This window comes from Dasypus novemcinctus, chromosome 4 (assembly GCF_030445035.2).
Source record: "Dasypus novemcinctus isolate mDasNov1 chromosome 4, mDasNov1.1.hap2, whole genome shotgun sequence".
NCBI classification, from domain to species: Eukaryota; Metazoa; Chordata; class Mammalia; order Cingulata; family Dasypodidae; genus Dasypus; species Dasypus novemcinctus.
Window position 1 is genome coordinate 58,242,024 of NC_080676.1, and position 17,771 is coordinate 58,259,794.

Below are 17,771 nucleotides of genomic sequence, written 5' to 3' on the forward strand. Positions count from 1 at the left end.
ACAGCAGCATTATATTCCTTCTAGCTGGATCTAGGAAAGTCCACTCACAGAAACAGACTTAAAGGGAACATCTGTATAATGAGGTTTCAGTATATATTTTAAATTTCAATTAACTAGAATATTCAAGAAATGGAACGGTCTGATTAGTGTAATATACTTTGTAAGCAAAAACTTTTAAACAATTTTTTAAAATGTTTCTAAAATACATTAGTCATCTTCCAGATTTATAGGTTACTTTTGGAGGAGAGATGGTTGCCCTTGTTTGGCAGTTCTGTCTCTCTCAGGGTTAATTGTTCACAGCTCTTTGAGCCCTTTCCTTTGTGTAAGGGGGTTTCTGGGTGGAGGCTGGCCACCTCTTTGGGGATTTTTTACTTGAGCTGAAGTTTATGGTCTTTTCAATAAGTATAAAAACCAACAGGTAGCTGAAATTTCTAATTAAGGAGCTTGTTACTCTTATACTTGTTCAAAAAAAATTTCTGTGGCAGAGAATAGTAGTGTTTCAAATAAATGTCAACAAGAATTCTAGTAAACCATACCCATGAGCAGTGAGTGATTGCTCAAAATACATTTGGAGAAAACTTCTAAAATGCTAAAAGCTTTGCTTATTGATTTACATACACTTTTTATAAACCTTTCTTTAAAACTGAGCTGTCAGGGTTCTTCTACAAAAATACTCAGAATCACATGGTTTCCCTTTATTCCATAACATTAGGCATATGATCCAGTTACCTTTATTATTTCTTAACAAAACAAACAGATGAAGGTTATATTGGCATATGGTCATGTGGTTTTGAAACTATATGGGTACAAATAGCAGAGATAGATAATTATGCTGAGTCAGATATAGAATTCATGGAAATATCTAGCAGAACCATTAGTCTGTGATATAATGAGATTTTCTGAAATTAACAGTTTTTCTTGATGAAATGTGTGTAACACTTCCTTTCCCTTTTTAAAATGTAATATTTGATATATAAAAACATAATATTCGATTTTATTGAATATAAAAATGTATTGGATTTTACTGAAAATAAAGGGTAGCTTTTAATGGGAGATTTATTTTAATTCTTCTTTTTACATGCCATGGAATTAAACCTAAAATAGAGCTCCCTCCCTAACTTTATTCAGATCTCTGCTCAACTTTCAATTCTTCAGAGAGTTCTTGAGTTGTTCTATTAAAATAGAATCCCATGTTGTTCTCCATCCCAACAGCCAGATTTATTTTTCTTTGGAGCACTTGACATTAAATTTGCGGTTTATTTATTTATTGTCTTTCTCTCTTACTAAGTTTTATGAAGGCAGGGACTTAATTTTGTTCCCCTCCTGTTTCTTAAAGTTCCTAGTACTTAGAAATCCCTTAACATGTGTGTGCCATTAATATGTCCTTAAAAATACACAGTTAATAAATCAGTGAACCCATCGGAGGCTCACACACAGTTAGCTGCTTTTATCCTTTTTTCTTGGATCCTGTATATTGGGGTTACTTGTATCATCTTGTACAATTTTCATTCTTCATGTAAATTTATAAAATTCAGATCTTTGAAAGACTCCTTTGGGTCATCTAATCCAGTCCCCTCCCAGTGTAACAATCCCACTGGCTGTGTATAGTCTTTCTATTTGGGGGGCGGGGGGTAGGGCGGGTTCTGAATAACAAGGCTTGAAAGTGAACATCTCCAGCCCCCCGACTCCTGAGTGTCCTCCTTGTCCTATCATAATGCAGGGTTTAGTCCTGCAGTCCTCGGTAGCTTAACAGAAAAGCACGTGCCCTAAAAGCATGTTCCTGCAGATGGTGTTTTCCCACTCGTTAGGGACGGGGTTGTGCCTCTGTAGATTGTCAGATGCACACCATCATTGACTGCTTACTCGGCCTGGCAGGCACCCAGAGTTTGAGGCTCTGATGAAAACATCCCAGCGATCAGGTTAATCTTCAGAGGGCTGCAGCCAGAGGGACTTCCTGCCAAGCAGCTCTCATCCTCAAGGAGAAAGCTATGACCAAAGCTTTCAAAATTCAGAAATGACACAAGACAAGGTACAAAAAGCTTTTCTGTTTCATCTAATTATCAAGGGTTTTTTGAGACTTATTGAAACAATCTTTTCTTTCTTTGGTGCCATCTTCCACTGATGTATTTTGTATCAAGCAGAGCTTTCCACTCATCATGGATGCACCCATAAAGACTAAATATAACTTGACTATTACCCTAACGCTGTAGAGATGAGTCTCTACCCATGCACTGGCCTCTGCATCCTGTGCCATCTTCTGTCAGTTTCTTCTACTTTCTTCTCCTCATTGTATCCTCTGTACCTGCAGACCCTTTAGTCCCTGGTCCTAAAAAGACAGCTTTGTCTCTGGGGCCCAGCTAATTGGTTCTAGGATCCTCCTCCTAAACAGCTCCCTGGAGACCATCACATCCCCTTGAGTTCTTCATGATACACTGTCGAGTTAGTCTCTCCTCTCTCTACCATTCTGTAATTGAATTACCATCTACCTAGAGACCTGGGTACTTTGTAGTATCACTGAGTCAGAGCCTACCATGGTAGGGATTCATCCTGGCTGTCAGATAAGTGCACTTATCTGTTAGCTGCCCCTCTGAGTTGCTGCTGGACCTCTACTACACCTCAGGGAACCGGAGGTGCACTGCCTCATAGAGTTGCTTATTATAGTTTCAAGCCTGCTCTCCATTAGAAAGTTTTTCTCCCTTAATTGAACCAAAATCTGTCTTCTCACACAGCCCTCATAATTTTTACCCAGACTTATTCTGACCTTTGGAGCCAAATAGAAAAAAAAAAAAGAGAGAGAGAGAGAGAAAACAAAACCAATTCACTCATCTTTTTAATATTTAAGGTTGCTAATTTCCAAATTCATTCAATAAATATTTTTTGAATGTTCAGTGTACCATTGCTTCTTTAGTAGATTTGTTTAATATCTCTCTTTTGTCTTCTTATATTAAATAAAAGCACATCTACATATTTCCCACAAGGTATTCTTTAGCCTGAACTAACTTTAAAGAATGTGTTATACTTTTATGATTCTGTTTATAAAAATTAATAATTGACACAGATAGGAGCTTCAGTCTAAATTACTTAAATTTAGCTAGCTGTAGCTCCTGGATAAAACCAAATGGCTCGCACTCAAATGCCTACGACAAGCTGGACCAGTGACATGAGTGAGCGAGAAAGGCCAAGTGTAAGAAGAACAGAGGAAGGGGGCGATTCTGTGATGTGCAATACATATGTCCATCGAAACCGGCAGCCACGCTTTAGTTGATGCCACCAGAGCATAAGGGTGGCCATTTTCTTATTTTTTAAGGAGAAGCTGGAAATTTGGATTTTTGTGTGAAATTTCCTGGGAAGTAAATGAAAACTTCTAATTCCAATTTAAAATACTGGGTGGAACCAAGGAAACAAATGAGCTACCAGTTTAGGACCTCTGTTGTTTCTCTTTTTTAGTTATAAATGTTTGTAGGCTTGAAGTTCATATTTTAAATTTTCATCACTTTGCATTTTTAAATGATTTGGGACTTACAGAAAAGTTTTTTAAAATGGGCAAAGAACTCCTATATTCTTCACTTAGATTCCTCAAATGTTACCATTTTATACTACATTTTTTTGTCATATTCTCTCTCTGCATACACACATGCACACGTACTCATATTTCTTTTTCTGAAACACTTGGCAATAAGTTGTAGACATAATGTCTCTTTACCCCTAAATATTTTTTCAGTGTGTTTTTCTAGAAACAAGGACATATTTTTACATCATAGTGCAAGCATCAAAATCAAGAAATCAACATTGATATTATACTACTGTTTTCAGATCTTATTCACATATTGTCTGTTATCCTACTAAGATCCAGTTTATCAAAAGAAAAAAAAAATTTGTTTGGGTTTAGAATCTAATCCAGGGTCCCATGTTGCATTTAGTTGACGGGTTTCTGATTCCCCTCATTCTGAAACAGTTCTCAGTCTTTGTCTTTTGTGACCTTGACAATATTCAATGATTAAGTTACATTTACTACTCATGACCATAGACATGATATGTGGAGAGCTCTGCTTGGTGTTAAAAAAGCAAATACATCACAGAGAATGGTGTCAGTCACTGAGAATACAGGCCAGTTGCTTTGTAGAATATGACTTAGTTGGGGTTTTTCTGACACTTCTTCATGAATAGATTCAGACTATACATTTTTGAAGAGGAAATACTACAGAAGAGATATTGTATTCCTCTCAATGCAGCAGACCAGGAATCACATGACATCATTTATCCCATTACTAGTGTTACTAATCTTCATCACTTTTTTAGGGCTGTGTCTTGTGGAGAGGTATTTTGAGACTATGTAAATATCCTATTTCTCATTATAGTTTCATCTACTGCTTTTAGCATCCATTGCCGAGTCTCATCTGAAATAATGATTACTATGATGGTTGCCAAATAATAATTTTCTAATTCCATCATTCTTTCTACATCTATACATTCTGTTTTGAGTTTTCTCTTCCCCCACATTTAATGTTTCATTTATTTCTATTTCTAGGGTCTTATAGATTCTTATTTTATAATCCAACAACATTTATTTGGCATGCAATTGTCCTAGGTCTTGGCCAATGGGAGTGCTTTCAAGCTGGTTTCTGTATCCATTTCACATGTCCCCTTCAGTCCTTCTTTTCTGGCACAATAAGATGTTTCAGGCTCATCTTTCCTTGTCCTTGCCTTAGAATCAGCCATTTTTCCAAAGAGTCCTGGTTCCTTTTGTTGGAGAATGGTACTTAGAATCTGGGCTTTAGATGTAGTCATTGCTCCTAGGATGCATTGCCTGTAGTCTCTCTTAGTAGACAGTGCTAGACAGCTGGTAGATGGTAGACATATACACACACCCATGCACATCCATATCTGTTGCTCTATCTCCTTATTTGTAAATATATATATATTTCTTTTTGCTCTATCTCCTTATTTGTAAATATATGTATATTTCTTTTTTTTTAATACCCTAAGTTTATACTGAGACCTAGTTCTAATCTAACATCACAGGGTTCAGTCTAGTCCACCCTTTCTGTAATTGTAACTGCCTTCTCTAAGAGTGAAAATACAGGCTTTCATATGTATCACAGGAAAATATTTAAATTTGAATTTCAAAACTTTCCTAGATCTGTTTTCTCCATTTGCATTCAACACACTAGCTTTTAAATCAGAAACATGTCCCAAAAAAGTGAAAGATATAGTGCCTTTAAAAAGAAATGTCATTCATTTAAAAAGGCTTATTATTTCTTTTGTTTAAGGACCCCAGAAGTAAACCCTGAAACAAGGATTCATGTGCAAGTGATTTATTAGGAAGTTTCCAGGAAATAAAAAATAGTAGGGAAGTAGGGGAATGGGATAGGGAATTGAAGGAAGCCAGGCCAGCTGCCCAACAAGCTGTGCTATCCCCCAGGGAACTCTGAAGTCAGCGGAGTCACTCCTCAGTGTTTTTCTGTCCAGAGAGCAAGTTGGCTGGTGCGCTTCCTCCTCTACCAGTCAATCATTGGTTAAGTACTCCCCCAGGGGGACATGCATTCCCAGGTACCTCAGGTTTTACAAAAGTGAAGGACAGCTTAAGACTTAGTATAAAGAGATCCATTCAGAATCTTCCTTTCAATTATCGTCCATGCATGCGTGGAGTTTTTGCTTCAAATTAAGCAGGAACTAGGTTTGCAAATATGGTCTGCAGGGTCAACCGATTGGGAAACTGAAGCTTCTTGCTTTCAGAGTGGACAAGATCCACGCCCTGTGTATTACTGCTGAGTTTAAATGCAATTGTGCAATATGAAAACGGCAGTGATCTGTTATTGGTTGGGGAATCTTTGTAGTTTATGATACATGTTCTCTGTTTTCAGAGCTCACCACTATATTAGCAATGAAGTAAAGTTTTTCTTAATGAAGCTGTAGGCTTTATTAAGATCAAGGCTGTATAAGTCACAGTTCCCTACTGAAAGAAATTGATTTTTAAAGTGAGTTATAGGGAAGCGGACTTGGCCCAGTGGTTAGGGCATCCGCCTACCACATGGGAGGTCTGCGGTTCAAACCCCGGGTCTCCTTGACCCGTGTGGAGCTGGCCCATGCACAGTGCTGATGTGCGCAAGGAGTGCCGTGCCATGCAGGGGTGTCTGCCGCATAGGGGAGCCCCACGCGCAAGGAGTGTGCCCCATAAGGAGAGCGGCCCAGCACGGAGGAAAGTGCAGTCTGCCCAGGAATGGTGCTGCACACACAGAGAGCTGACACACAAGATGATGCAACAAAAAGAAACACAGATTCCCGTGCTGCTGACAACAACAGAAGTGGACAAAGAAGAAGAGCAGCAAACAGACACAGAGAACAGACAACTGGGGCGGGGGAATGGGAGAGAAATAAATCTTTAAAATAAAATAAAATAAAGTGAGTTATAATTAATGAATACATATCAGAGCAATTTGCCTTGGAGTTGTAAATGCAGGGTTTGTTTCACTACATACACTTTTTACACATAGAAGAATAAAGTAGGAAATGTTTATTTTGATTCTTTAATTATCTACCTGGCATCTCCAGGAAACAGAGGAGCTCAAGGTTGAAAAGGCACAAAAATCTAATTAAAAATGGGACACTTAAAGGGATTTTGCAGGAAACGGACTTGGCCCAGTGGTTAGGGCGTCCTCTACCACATGGGAGGTCCATGGTTCAAACCCCGGGCCTCCTTGACCCGTGTGGGGCTGGCCCATGCGCAGTGCTGATGCGCGCAAGGAGTGCCGCGCCCCATGCAGGGGTGTCCCCCACACAGGGGTGTCCCCCGCATAGGGGAGCCCCACGCGCAAGTGCACCCATAAGGAGAGCCGCCCAGCGCCAAAGAAAGTGCAGCCTGCCCAGGAATGGCGCTGCCCACACTTCCCCTGCCGCTGATGACAACAGAAGCGGACAAAGAAACAAGACGCAGCAAATAGACACAGAGAACAGACAACCGGGGGAGGGAGGGGAATTAAATAAATAAATAAAATCTTTTTAAAAAAATAAAAAATTAAAAATTAAAAAATAAAGGGATTCTGCCCTCAAGCGGTTTAATTAGTCTGCCTTGTAAGCTTAGAAGTAGTTCTGTGTGCTGCAAAAAAGCTGTTTGCAGACCAGAATTTCAATCTAAATAAGAACAGTTCATCTTTAAGCATGTGCTTTGGGAGTCAGTTGATGGAGCCTGAATTTCCACAACATAATAATTTAGGTTCTTGACTTTTTAGATCCAAAAAGTAATTCAGGCACTTGCCGACCAAATGGGAGCAACTCCTCTTGCCTGCACTATAGAATCCATTTTCAAAGTGAAATGCAAAAACTGCAGGCTGAGGCAATACTTGCTACTGTGGTTCTCCAGGGAGAACATTAGATGCACGAAAGAAAAAAAATTTTGTAAGTATTGCTGTTTTTTTTTCCTGAGACATATTTTAACCACTGATGATTAGGCAAAGGAGGAAAATTAATTAGCCTAATTGTTTAAGTCAGTCACCATGTTTGAATATCTAGAGGTGACACAAAGATTTTCTTTTTTCTCCAAAATGAGTCAAGATGTTTGTTTTAGGTGATACAGATTAGATGTTGAACCAAGGGATTAAGGATCAAATTTCTGAGATTTACAAGAAATTAAATACAAGTATTTAGCTGTGTGCATGGTTTTCTATGTCTAGCAGGTTGGGTTAATTGTTACAATATAGCCGTGAAGTGTTATATTGTTCTTCCTCCTGCTCAAAGCAATTGTTTCCTACAATCTCTGTCTAGCTTAACTCTGTTAAGACAGGGACGCTTGGTCTCAAACACAACTTCTCTAAGTATTATTATTATGAAAACTATTGTATTTGCTTAATTGATGTATAGCATAATTCATCATTGTCTTTTTACTTAAGGTTATATTGCTTTCTGCCTAATGCCAATAGATATTATGGAAGTCATCAGAAAATTCATGAGAGATCCATATCAAATACTGGTGAAGAAAGAAGACTTGGCCCTTGAAAGGATCATGGTTTACAATAATTTTGAAAGAGGGTAATGCTTTCCATTTTTTGATATACATAAAAATGATAACCAAATTAGGTTTGTTTGACCTTCTTGTTTAAACTCTGTTCTAAAATAACATGTCTTAATATTTGTAATAAAGTTAGAATAAACACAAGAAGAAAAACTACACCGAACATTAGAAATATTGAAATGAACTTCTTTCTTATTTCTAGGGTACTTTATTCTAAGATTTGTAGAATCTGTACTTCGGCAGAATTAATATATAATGAATTTTTAACTAGTTCTTTTCAGTGGTTAAGGATGAGAGTTAGAAACCCATTGTCTTTTTATTCCATTTCTGACATGAATGAACATTTTCCTCTCTGAAATGATGTAGCACAGGAAATTGTATGCCCCTTGTGGCATATGAGAGACTGACCAGTTATGCTGCTTTGTGTGTGTGTGTGTGTGTGTGTGTGTGTGTGTGTGTGTGTAACACGAGGCAAAAGGGATACTGGCCTCTGAGAAAATGCTTGCCAAGGATTTCACAGTTTCTGATCTGAAAAGAGCTGGTCTTGCCTAGTACTGCTAATTGAGGGGCTATGAATATCTGATTATTTCCTTAATAATAGTCTAATGCAGGTTCTAGCTACAATGCAGCTGTGAAGTGCTGCACTGTGTTTGTCCCTGCTCAAAATGAAACTGTTCCTTTCCAGCCCTGACTGCTGTGGTGCTGCCGCAGCCAGGGACGCAGCTCTCAGACACCTTCAGTGGTTTAAACACTCACTTGACAAATAACTCTTGAGAATTAAAATTCATTAATATTTTGCAGGTGGGGACATGGACCAGAAGGAAAGAGATTTATCAGGAGGCAATTGAGATTAGGGACCAGCTGAGTTTTGATGGTTACTGACTTACTGGTAAGTATTGTAATATTTATCTATCTACCAAAAGTTGGTTTGGGAGGGAAGATTTTTAGTAGTCTTTGCCAGCTACAGCTGTACTGGAGAAATTAAGTCCACCCCCACAATGAGCTATACTATGTATCTATATTGCTATATATATACACACACATATATATATTGCATTACTATTTTGTGGCCTTTTTAAATTTGAACTTGACTTTATCTCAAGTTCATGGTTTTTATGTGTAACTGGCATCTCTGGTTATAAATTTTGACCACTTGTGAACTGTATTTTCAGTTGGCTGTCATCCTCATTAAATTAATTCCTTTTACTTAGTGAAATAAATTCATATATTGCTTGTCATATATGATTTGTCAGCCAGACAAACCTTGAAAATCAGATAAATCAATGAGGAAAAAATAACCTAGTAATATAAGATATACATAAAATTGTACTTTGGGAAGGAAGATTCATAGTTGGTCAGAACACAGTAGGACAACAAATGTGAACTGTAGCCCAAATTTTGTACATTATACTGTTGATAATCAAAGGAAAAACAGTAATACTATTATATTTGGTTGTCTTTGCTTACATGAGTCTTTTTTTAGTCATATTGCTCAAAACCTGTGTTTTCTTGGTGACTCCTCTGTAATTGCCATTTTTCTTGGGATTTTCTGGAAGCAGATTATATTGTCTCTGGCTTATAGTGGCTTTATCGCTGCAATTATTTATTGCAACTTGTTGCTAATGTAAAAAAAATCTTTGTTGCCAAAAAATACAGAAGTTGATAAGAGGAGATAATAAGATGATGCTCAGAAATGACTTTGACCTGATTAAGGTCATAAATTCATAAACAAAACAGCATGCTGTTTACATAAAGAGCGAGTCCCTATTTCTGTATTTGCTTTTCTCTCGTCCTGGCTATTTGATATTTTAAGTTGCTCCAGCCATGGTGCTTTTCATTGGATGGTTTATATTATCTAATATATTGGAGAAAGCTGTGATGCTAAACACATTTCAGTCATTTGTGTTACTGTGTGTGAAATAGAATAAGCAAAAAGCAATGATAAATATGGATTGTTGCCACATCAAATTTTTATGGTTTTTTCCCCACTGGAAAAAGTTTTAAGTCCGTTACCAAGGCTGTCTAATAGAACTTTCTGTGATGATGACAGTGTTCCATGTCAGTGCTGCCCAAGATGGTCATGGTAGGCCACGTGTAACCACTGCACACTGGAAAGGTAGTTAACGTAACTGAGGAAATTAATTTCCTGTTTTATTTTAATTAAAATGTACATCATCACATGTGGCTGGAGGCTACTGTCTTGGACACACAGTCTAGACAATAGCTAACCTTGTAGTATTTGCGTTTACAGTTTACAGTTCCAGAAGTGCATTGAAGTGGAATACATAACGCTCCTTTTTGTTTCATGCCTGGTGTTTGCATCTGCTCCAGGCTCACGCCTGCTCTTGGCTGGCCCACTTTGGTATGGGCTTTAATTGCACTACCCCAGACGCAATACTGTCATTTGCTTTATAAATAATAATGCTCAAGACACCTGATAAAATCTCATTTTGCAGCCAGAGAAGTCTTGAATCCTTTTAGCACTAACTGCAAAAGAAAAATTTTCTCTGGATACTTTGATTAGCAACTAGTTCTCCAATTAGATGCACTGTAGGTACAGTTTTGGCAAATAAATATTCACTAATGGTTAAAACATAAAGCATTCTTTAGCAGTTAACGCAGGATTGATAAGCAAAATACTGATGAGTATTTTTAATTTTGTTCAGAATTGGCAGTGGGGGTTGATTTGGAAGGAACGCTGTGGCCATAAACGTTGAAGAAGGCAAGAGGATTCTTTGTGACATTGAGTCTTTCTCTAACACTACGGTGGAGGAAATGCCAATGAATGTGGTCAACATTTCTTAATTCCTGGGATGAGATGATTTCAAATGCAGTACTCACTGTTGCTCACTAGGCGATCACAATGTGCACTGTGCGCCCTTCTTTGGGGATATCTGAAGCTTGTCTCAATGCTCAAAATGGACCAGAAATACAGATTTTGATTTCAAAGCGACTACAGTCATGAGCTTTTGTGAAGAAAGTCATTGACATTCTTCTTCTGAGAGTTAGATTGTTGGGGCTGGGTATAATAGATGGGAGATCTGTAAAAATCTTTCTTTCTTAGAAATATACCCTCTTATTCTGTAGAAATGGTTGTATTGGGTGTTCTTGATAATATACTTGTGAACTAATATATATAAGTGCTGTAGTCATTAGTTAGTCATTATTCTGAATAGAAAAGACTTTAAAATGACTCTTTTTAAAAAAAATACTTTGATTCATTTTGTTTGGTATTGTGTTCTTAATTCAGTAAAGGATCTTCTTCAGTGCTAAGTGTGAACTGGATCCTTTTGCTAAGCACCAGCCAACAATCTATACTAAGGTTAAATCCCAGAAATATTGCCATACTGTATATTACATGTTCAATAAATTATAATAAAGGGTCTTTTACAGTGGTTTGGCCTTTATTCCTTGAAGAATTGTACTTTTTGACATAACTTCATCTTTTCATATAAAATATTTTATTCCAGTTACAAAAGTATATACAAAGAATACAACAAATGTGCCTTTTCATAAAAAGGCTTAATAGCTCCAAGTTAGCTGCTGCTTGGCAGTAGCACAAAAACTAATTGCAGATGTTCATCAACACTATCTTCTAAGCATTTAGTGCTTTTTATGATTAAAAAGGAAACATTGGAGCATAATAAGCTATGGCAAACATGTCCTGGTACTTACAAAATAACTACTCAACAGCAAGGTTTTCTGTGCTAATGGACTGGTATTAATCAGTGAAGTTATCTTTTTGTATAACAACAGCATGAAGTTTCCATAACATTTCCCACAATCAAAGGATTCAAACGGGGAAACGGACTTTGGCCCAGTGGTTAGGGCAACCGTCTACCATATGGGAGGTCCGCGGTTCAAACCCCGGGCCTCCTTGACCCGTGTGGAGCTGGCCATGCGCAGCGCTGATGCGCACAAGGAGTGCCGTGCCACGCAAGGGTGTCCCCCGCGTGGGGGAGCCCCACGCGCAAGGAGTGCGCCCGTGAGGAAAAGCCTTTGCCCAGCGTGAAAAGAAAGAGCAGCCTGCCCAGGAATGGCATCGCCCACACTTCCCATGCCGCTGATGACAACAGAAGCGGACAAAGAAACAAGACGCAGCAAATAGACACCAAGAAAAGACAACCAGGGGAGGGGGGGAAATTAAATAAATAAATAAATCTTTTAAAAAAAAAAAAAAAAAAAGGATTCAAACATTGAATGTGGTCATTATTTTTTTAAAGTCATATTTATTTCTTGCCTCAACCACAGCTTGTAATTTGCCAAAAGAACCACTTGTCTCAATTGGTGTTACCTAGAAAATAATAATAAGTTAATGACTTTCTATATGGGAACAGCAGCTGGTCCTTTTTGTCAGTCCCTGTGCTGATGCTTGCCAGCGTCTTCATCAGAAAGCTGCTGCTGTGACAAAAGGGTAAATTTATCCTTGGACCTCTCAGATAAATTAAAAGTTATCAAAGAATTAACACTAACCCTTCCCTAATTCTTCCAAAAAATTAAAGTGGAGGGAATACTTCCTACTTTATTCTGTGAAGCCAGCATCACCCTAATAACAAAACCATATGTGACAATTCAAGAAAAGAAAATTACAGGCTGGTATGCCTTAGGATTATAGATGCAAAATTTCTCAACACTAATAAACTAAGTCTAACAGTATGTTAAAAGGACTATACACTACAACCAAGTGGGATTTACCCCAGGAATGCAAGTGTGGTTTAGCATAAGAAAATTAATGCAATACACCACAATAGTAGAATGAAGGAAAAAGGCAATATGATTATTTCAATTCACATAAAAAAAGGCATTGTAAAAAATCTAGCACCCCTTCTTGATACAAGCACGTAGACCATGAGGAATGGAAGGAAACTTCCTCAGCATGATGAAGAGTGTGTATGAAAAACCCACAAACTTTCATTATGTCATCATGAAAGCCTCAACATCCCGGTAAGCAAATTACACCCTGCTTTTGGTAGTGTTGTGCATAAGTTGTATGAGATATTTAGTAGGTAAGATCTTTTTCTTTGGTAAGTTCATAGACTGACTGGAATTTGCCAGAATTACATTTGCACTGTCTGCCAGATATGCACATAGATGAGCAACATATAGTTTATATTGAGACATCAAAACTCTTTTGTTTCATGTTTTCTGCAATTTCATTAAAATCTTCACAAAAATGAAGATTTGAAACTTAATTTTTCAAATCAAAGTATCAGGAGCTAGAAAGAACGTTTTGTTGTTTTTTGTTGCCATGATTTGGCATTATGTAGAAAGCAGGATTGTTGGTAAGATCTGACAGAATCAGCTCTACTGTGTACCAGAGCAAGGCATCTGATATAAAAGTTTCCCCTTTTATTCAACCACAGCACATTTTAGATATAACATCTGAATCAACAAATTTAAGTACTCAGTTTCGAAGAACAATCCAGGAAATGATAATGCCTATTTGTTTTTGGGCTTTGCCCAAGCTAATTCAGCAGTCAATGTTTTTGACTGAGCATTTGTGTCTTTTGGGAAGGTTGACTTAATATTGTTACAATGTTAATATTACCCAAAGTGATTTACAATCGCAATCCCAATCAAAATTCCACCAGCCTTCTTTGCAGAAATGGAAAAGCCAATCATTAAATTCTTATGAAAGGCTGTGGGGGCCTGGGGGTGGTGGGACAGGTACATAGCTGCAACTTCTAGCCCAGAATTGTCCCAGAATTGTCCAGCAGCTCTGGCCCTGTGAAGGGCTATAGGCAAGGGCCATGCTGGTGGAAATCAAGTTGAGTGAGTTACTCCTCTTGGAGGAGCAGTGCTTGTCCCAGGACAGCTTTATGGGCCACAGGTCTCCACCCAGGCCTGGGGCAGCTTTGGGGGGAGGGGGGTGAGTGGGAGGCAGAGCCAGTAGGGGTGGGACTCCCATGATTGACAACCCCCTCCCCCTGCTCCCCGGGTGACCCCCGGATGCCTCTCCTGTCCTGAACCCTTGATTTACAACGTATATATAAGTTAACTCAAAAGGATTAAAACCTACATATGAGGAAAAAACCTATAAAACTCTTAGAAGAAAACAAAGGGAAATATCTTTAGACTTCTCTTAGGCAGTAGATTCTTAGACTTTACTGAAAGCATGAGCAAGAAAAGAAAAATGAAATAAATTGGGCTTTATTAAAATTAAAAACTTTTTTGCATCAAAGGACACCATCAAGAAAGTGAAAAGATAGCCTAGAGAATGGAAAAAAATAGTTGCTTATGATATATCTGATAAGGTTTAATATAGAGAATATATAAAGAACTCTTACAACTCAACATCCCAATTTAAAAAATGGGCCATGGACTTTAATAGACATTTCTCCAAACAAAATATACAAGTGGCCAATAAGGAAAGAAAAAGATGTTCAACATCATTATCCATGAGGGAAATGCAAGTAAAACCACAATGGGCTACCACCTCACATCCACTAGAATGGCTTTTATTTAAAAAGAGAAAATAGCAAGGGTTGGCGAGGAAGTAAGGAAATAAGAGCATTCATTCTTTGCGTCAGATGGTGTAGCCACCGTGGAAAACAGCTTGGCAGTCCTGCAAAAGTGAAACAACACATGAGCCAGCAATCCCATTTCTACATCTATAACCGAAAGAATTAAAACCAGGGACTCAAACAGATATTAGTACACCAATATCCATAGCAGCAGAATTCACAACAGCCAAAAGGTAGAAACAACCCAAATGTCCATCAACAGATGAGTGGATAGGCAAATGTGGGATAGACATACAATGACATATTATCCACTAGTGCAAAGGAATGGAGTTCTGAAACATTCTGTAACATGGATGAACCAGGAAGACATCATGTTGAGACACAAAAGGACAGACATATTGTATGATTCCACTTATCTGAAATAACCAGAATATGGAACTTCATTAAGACAGGAAGTAGAACACAGAGTACCAGAGGCAGGGAAGGGGTGGCGTGGAGTTCTGGTGAAACCCAGAACTGGAAGGTGAAGGGTTTGTGCCTCAGCACGAAGAAGCACTCACCAGCAGGCTGTTCTGAGAACCTGTTTTGTTCAACCTTTCCTCCTCTGCTTGGGGAGGGGAACTCCCAGAACTGATCTTTTTTCCCCATCTCAGAGCCTGTGAGCCAGCCTCGTCCCAGCAGGGAGCTTCGGGGGACAGGGTACCACCTCCGGGGGGCGGGTCCTGCTGCTGGGACCCTTCATGGCCCAGGAGATCCCGGCTGCAGCCCCGCAGCCTCAAGACTGGTTCCGAGGTAGTTAGGGTGAGGGAGGGGGTAAGGAAGAAAGCTGGTCGCCTGAGCAAGAGAAGGGAAAGGAGTCTTTATCAAACCTTATTGGCCTGCGGAATTAAAGCAAAGGGATGTTAAAAACAAAAGAAGAAAAACAGTGAACGCTATCCAATAGAGGTACACTTGTTATATTGTATACATTTCTCGTGGGATCCGTAGAATAATAGAATATCTGCTGGCAGATAAAGAAGCAAGTGGGCCTAAAGGCAAGAGAATGCAGCAGTCATTTCTAAACATTCTTGGCACTTAGAATATGAAATGGTCATGCCTTTCACCCTCGAGAATGTTCACCATCTGCTTTTGTTTCTATGTCATCTGAGGTGAAAGCACATTGCTCATTTCAGACTGTCTTTTCTTCATCGAAAATTATTTAGTTACTTGGATACTCTTGCTAGGATTATTGCCAGTACATTTCTTTCCCTGTATGGAAGCAATGGTGTTTCTTTCCAGTGATTCCTATCAGTAGTCCAGGAATCCCCGCGGGGTACCAGAAACCTCTCGCTCGAGCCTCGTGGGCGGCTTGCAGGGGTGTGCACCCGCGGCTGGGAGACGCCTGCCAGGTTCCTTAAACCTGAGGCGGAGACCAACGAGGCTCCTTTCCCTGCCTGCCCCCTCTATCCTGGCCGTGCAGGCACTGGGGCTTCCAGGGCTGCAGGGTCAGAAACTGGCTGCCGTGCCGCCCGTGGCACATGGGTTTCCCTCGTGGCCTCCTGCCTTGGAGCTGGGAGGCCTGGACTTGATCTCTTTGCCAGTAATTTAACCTCGGTCAAGCCACTTAACTAGCTCGAGCCCTCATTTCAGCAGTGTGCTAACAATAAGAACTGGCTCTCCGGGGATGGGGTGGGGGGTCGACTTGCAGTATTTGATGATTTCTGGTGTGAATACTCCCACCATGCCCAGTGCCCAGCTGTGAAGGTGAAGTCACTTAAGGCGGAGTTAGGAAGGGACGGTCACCATCGACTTTCCCAAGGAGGCGCTAGTGGCTCCAGGGACGCCAGCACACCGCTGCTTCCTCTCCAGGGAAATGAGACTGACAATTAGCACCTGCTCTTGCTTACAGAATTGTTGTTTCTTACTTAACTCGATCATCCATTTTTCACAATAAGCATTTATTGAGAATAATGTCTTTGTGCAAGGCATTGTGCAGGTACAGGGGACAAAGGAGCTCACAGTCACGTGCTTTGTGGCTCAAATAAAATAATGCACATTAACAACAACAAAAATACATTTTCAATCCCTAAATGGTGATCTAAATGCAAGAATTGCTAACTTAAAATAAGATTGATGGATTGGATGAACAAAGGACTTCAGGTCCTCTGTCAAAAAGAGCTATATGGGGAAGCGGACTCAGTCCAGTGGTTAGGGCGTCCGTCTACCACATGGGAGGTCCGTGGTTCAAACCCCGGGCCTCCTTGACCCGTGTGGAGCTGGCCCATGCTCAGTGCTGATGCGTGCAAGGAGTGCTGTGCCACGCAGTGGTGTCCCCTGCGTAGGGGAGCCCCACGTGCAAAGAGTGCGCCCCATTAAGGAGAGCCGCCCAGCGCGAGAGAAAGTGCAGCCTGCCCAGGAGTGGCGCCACACACACAGAGAGCTGACACAGCAAGATGACGCAACAAAAAGAAACACACTGCTGCAACAACAGAAGCGGACAAAAAACACGCAGCAAATAGACAGAGAGAACAGACAACTGGGGCGGGGGGGAGAAAGGGAGAGAAATAAGTAAATAAATAAATCTTTAAAAAAAAAAGCTATATGTGCAGGGAGCTATTTTGTCTGTCTTTAAGATAGTGTGGGTTGAAGAATATATACTGATAATTTACTTATATCCCACCACTTCCAAAAAACATTTGAAGTACCTTATTATATATTTTTTAAAATCAAAATAATAAGACTAAATCCAAATAGGGCAAAGATAGAAACAGATTTTTAAAAGGGGAGGGGGGGGCAGGAAACAGATGGCAGTTCAGCAACTGAGCAAAAATCTCTACTTGTAGCCTTCCAGGAGCCAGGGAAGTGTTAATATTCATCAGACCTTGATGATTGCTTGCAACATCCTTGGTTTCCACAGGATCATTATATGGGTCTGTAGTGCTTCATGTCGTTCCTGTAGATAAAAATTACAGTTCTGAGAATGTATTATACAACTACAGAACATTTACTCAAAACAGAAGGATGTAAAGCTAAGAACACATTTCCATAAGTCTGAACCCTCAGGACCTTACTCTATGCTTAATGAAACAGGGTCCTGGGCAGTCATCTGTCCTGCTCGCCACTGCCAGGTGTATCTCCCTAAACTGCCCACTGGCCTCCTGCACCGAGTCCACACTGGTGGCCTGGCATGACGACTGGCTCCTCAACCCGGGCACCCCCCTGCCTCTCACACTCCCCTTCAACCCTGCTCCAGAGGCCTGGTTCCTGCAAGGCCCATTTTAACCTCTGACCTGCTGGTGTTTCCTTCTCCTGTCTCCTGC

At 39.8% G+C, this 17,771-nt stretch overlaps 1 protein-coding gene and 1 non-coding gene across 13 annotated transcripts in view; both read left to right on the forward strand.

Annotated features, from left to right (window-relative positions):
- LOC101443698 (uncharacterized) overlaps positions 1–17,771 on the forward strand; it is a 60,953-nt gene that overhangs the window by 9,521 nt on the left and 33,661 nt on the right. For 2 of the 12 annotated variants that reach the window (XR_011648619.1, XM_004464600.5), the window contains exons 2-5: positions 7,230–7,395; positions 7,887–8,025; positions 8,810–8,897; positions 10,675–11,403. Coding sequence is in view for 5 of the 12 variants with exons in the window: in XM_004464600.5 (XP_004464657.1) it covers positions 7,230–7,395; positions 7,887–8,025; positions 8,810–8,873 (369 nt within the window). In the remaining 7 variants the exon portion in view is untranslated. Of the gene's footprint in view, positions 1–7,229; positions 7,396–7,886; positions 8,074–8,809; positions 8,898–10,674; positions 11,404–17,771 lie in introns of those variants that run through there. The other 10 variants (XR_002797905.3, XM_004464601.5, XR_009185495.2 and 7 more) reach the window with 7 other exon arrangements.
- LOC111765616 (small nucleolar RNA SNORA81) lies at positions 8,083–8,239 on the forward strand. Its single transcript, XR_002797912.1, has one exon. It is a non-coding gene; the product is annotated as a small nucleolar RNA SNORA81 (small nucleolar RNA).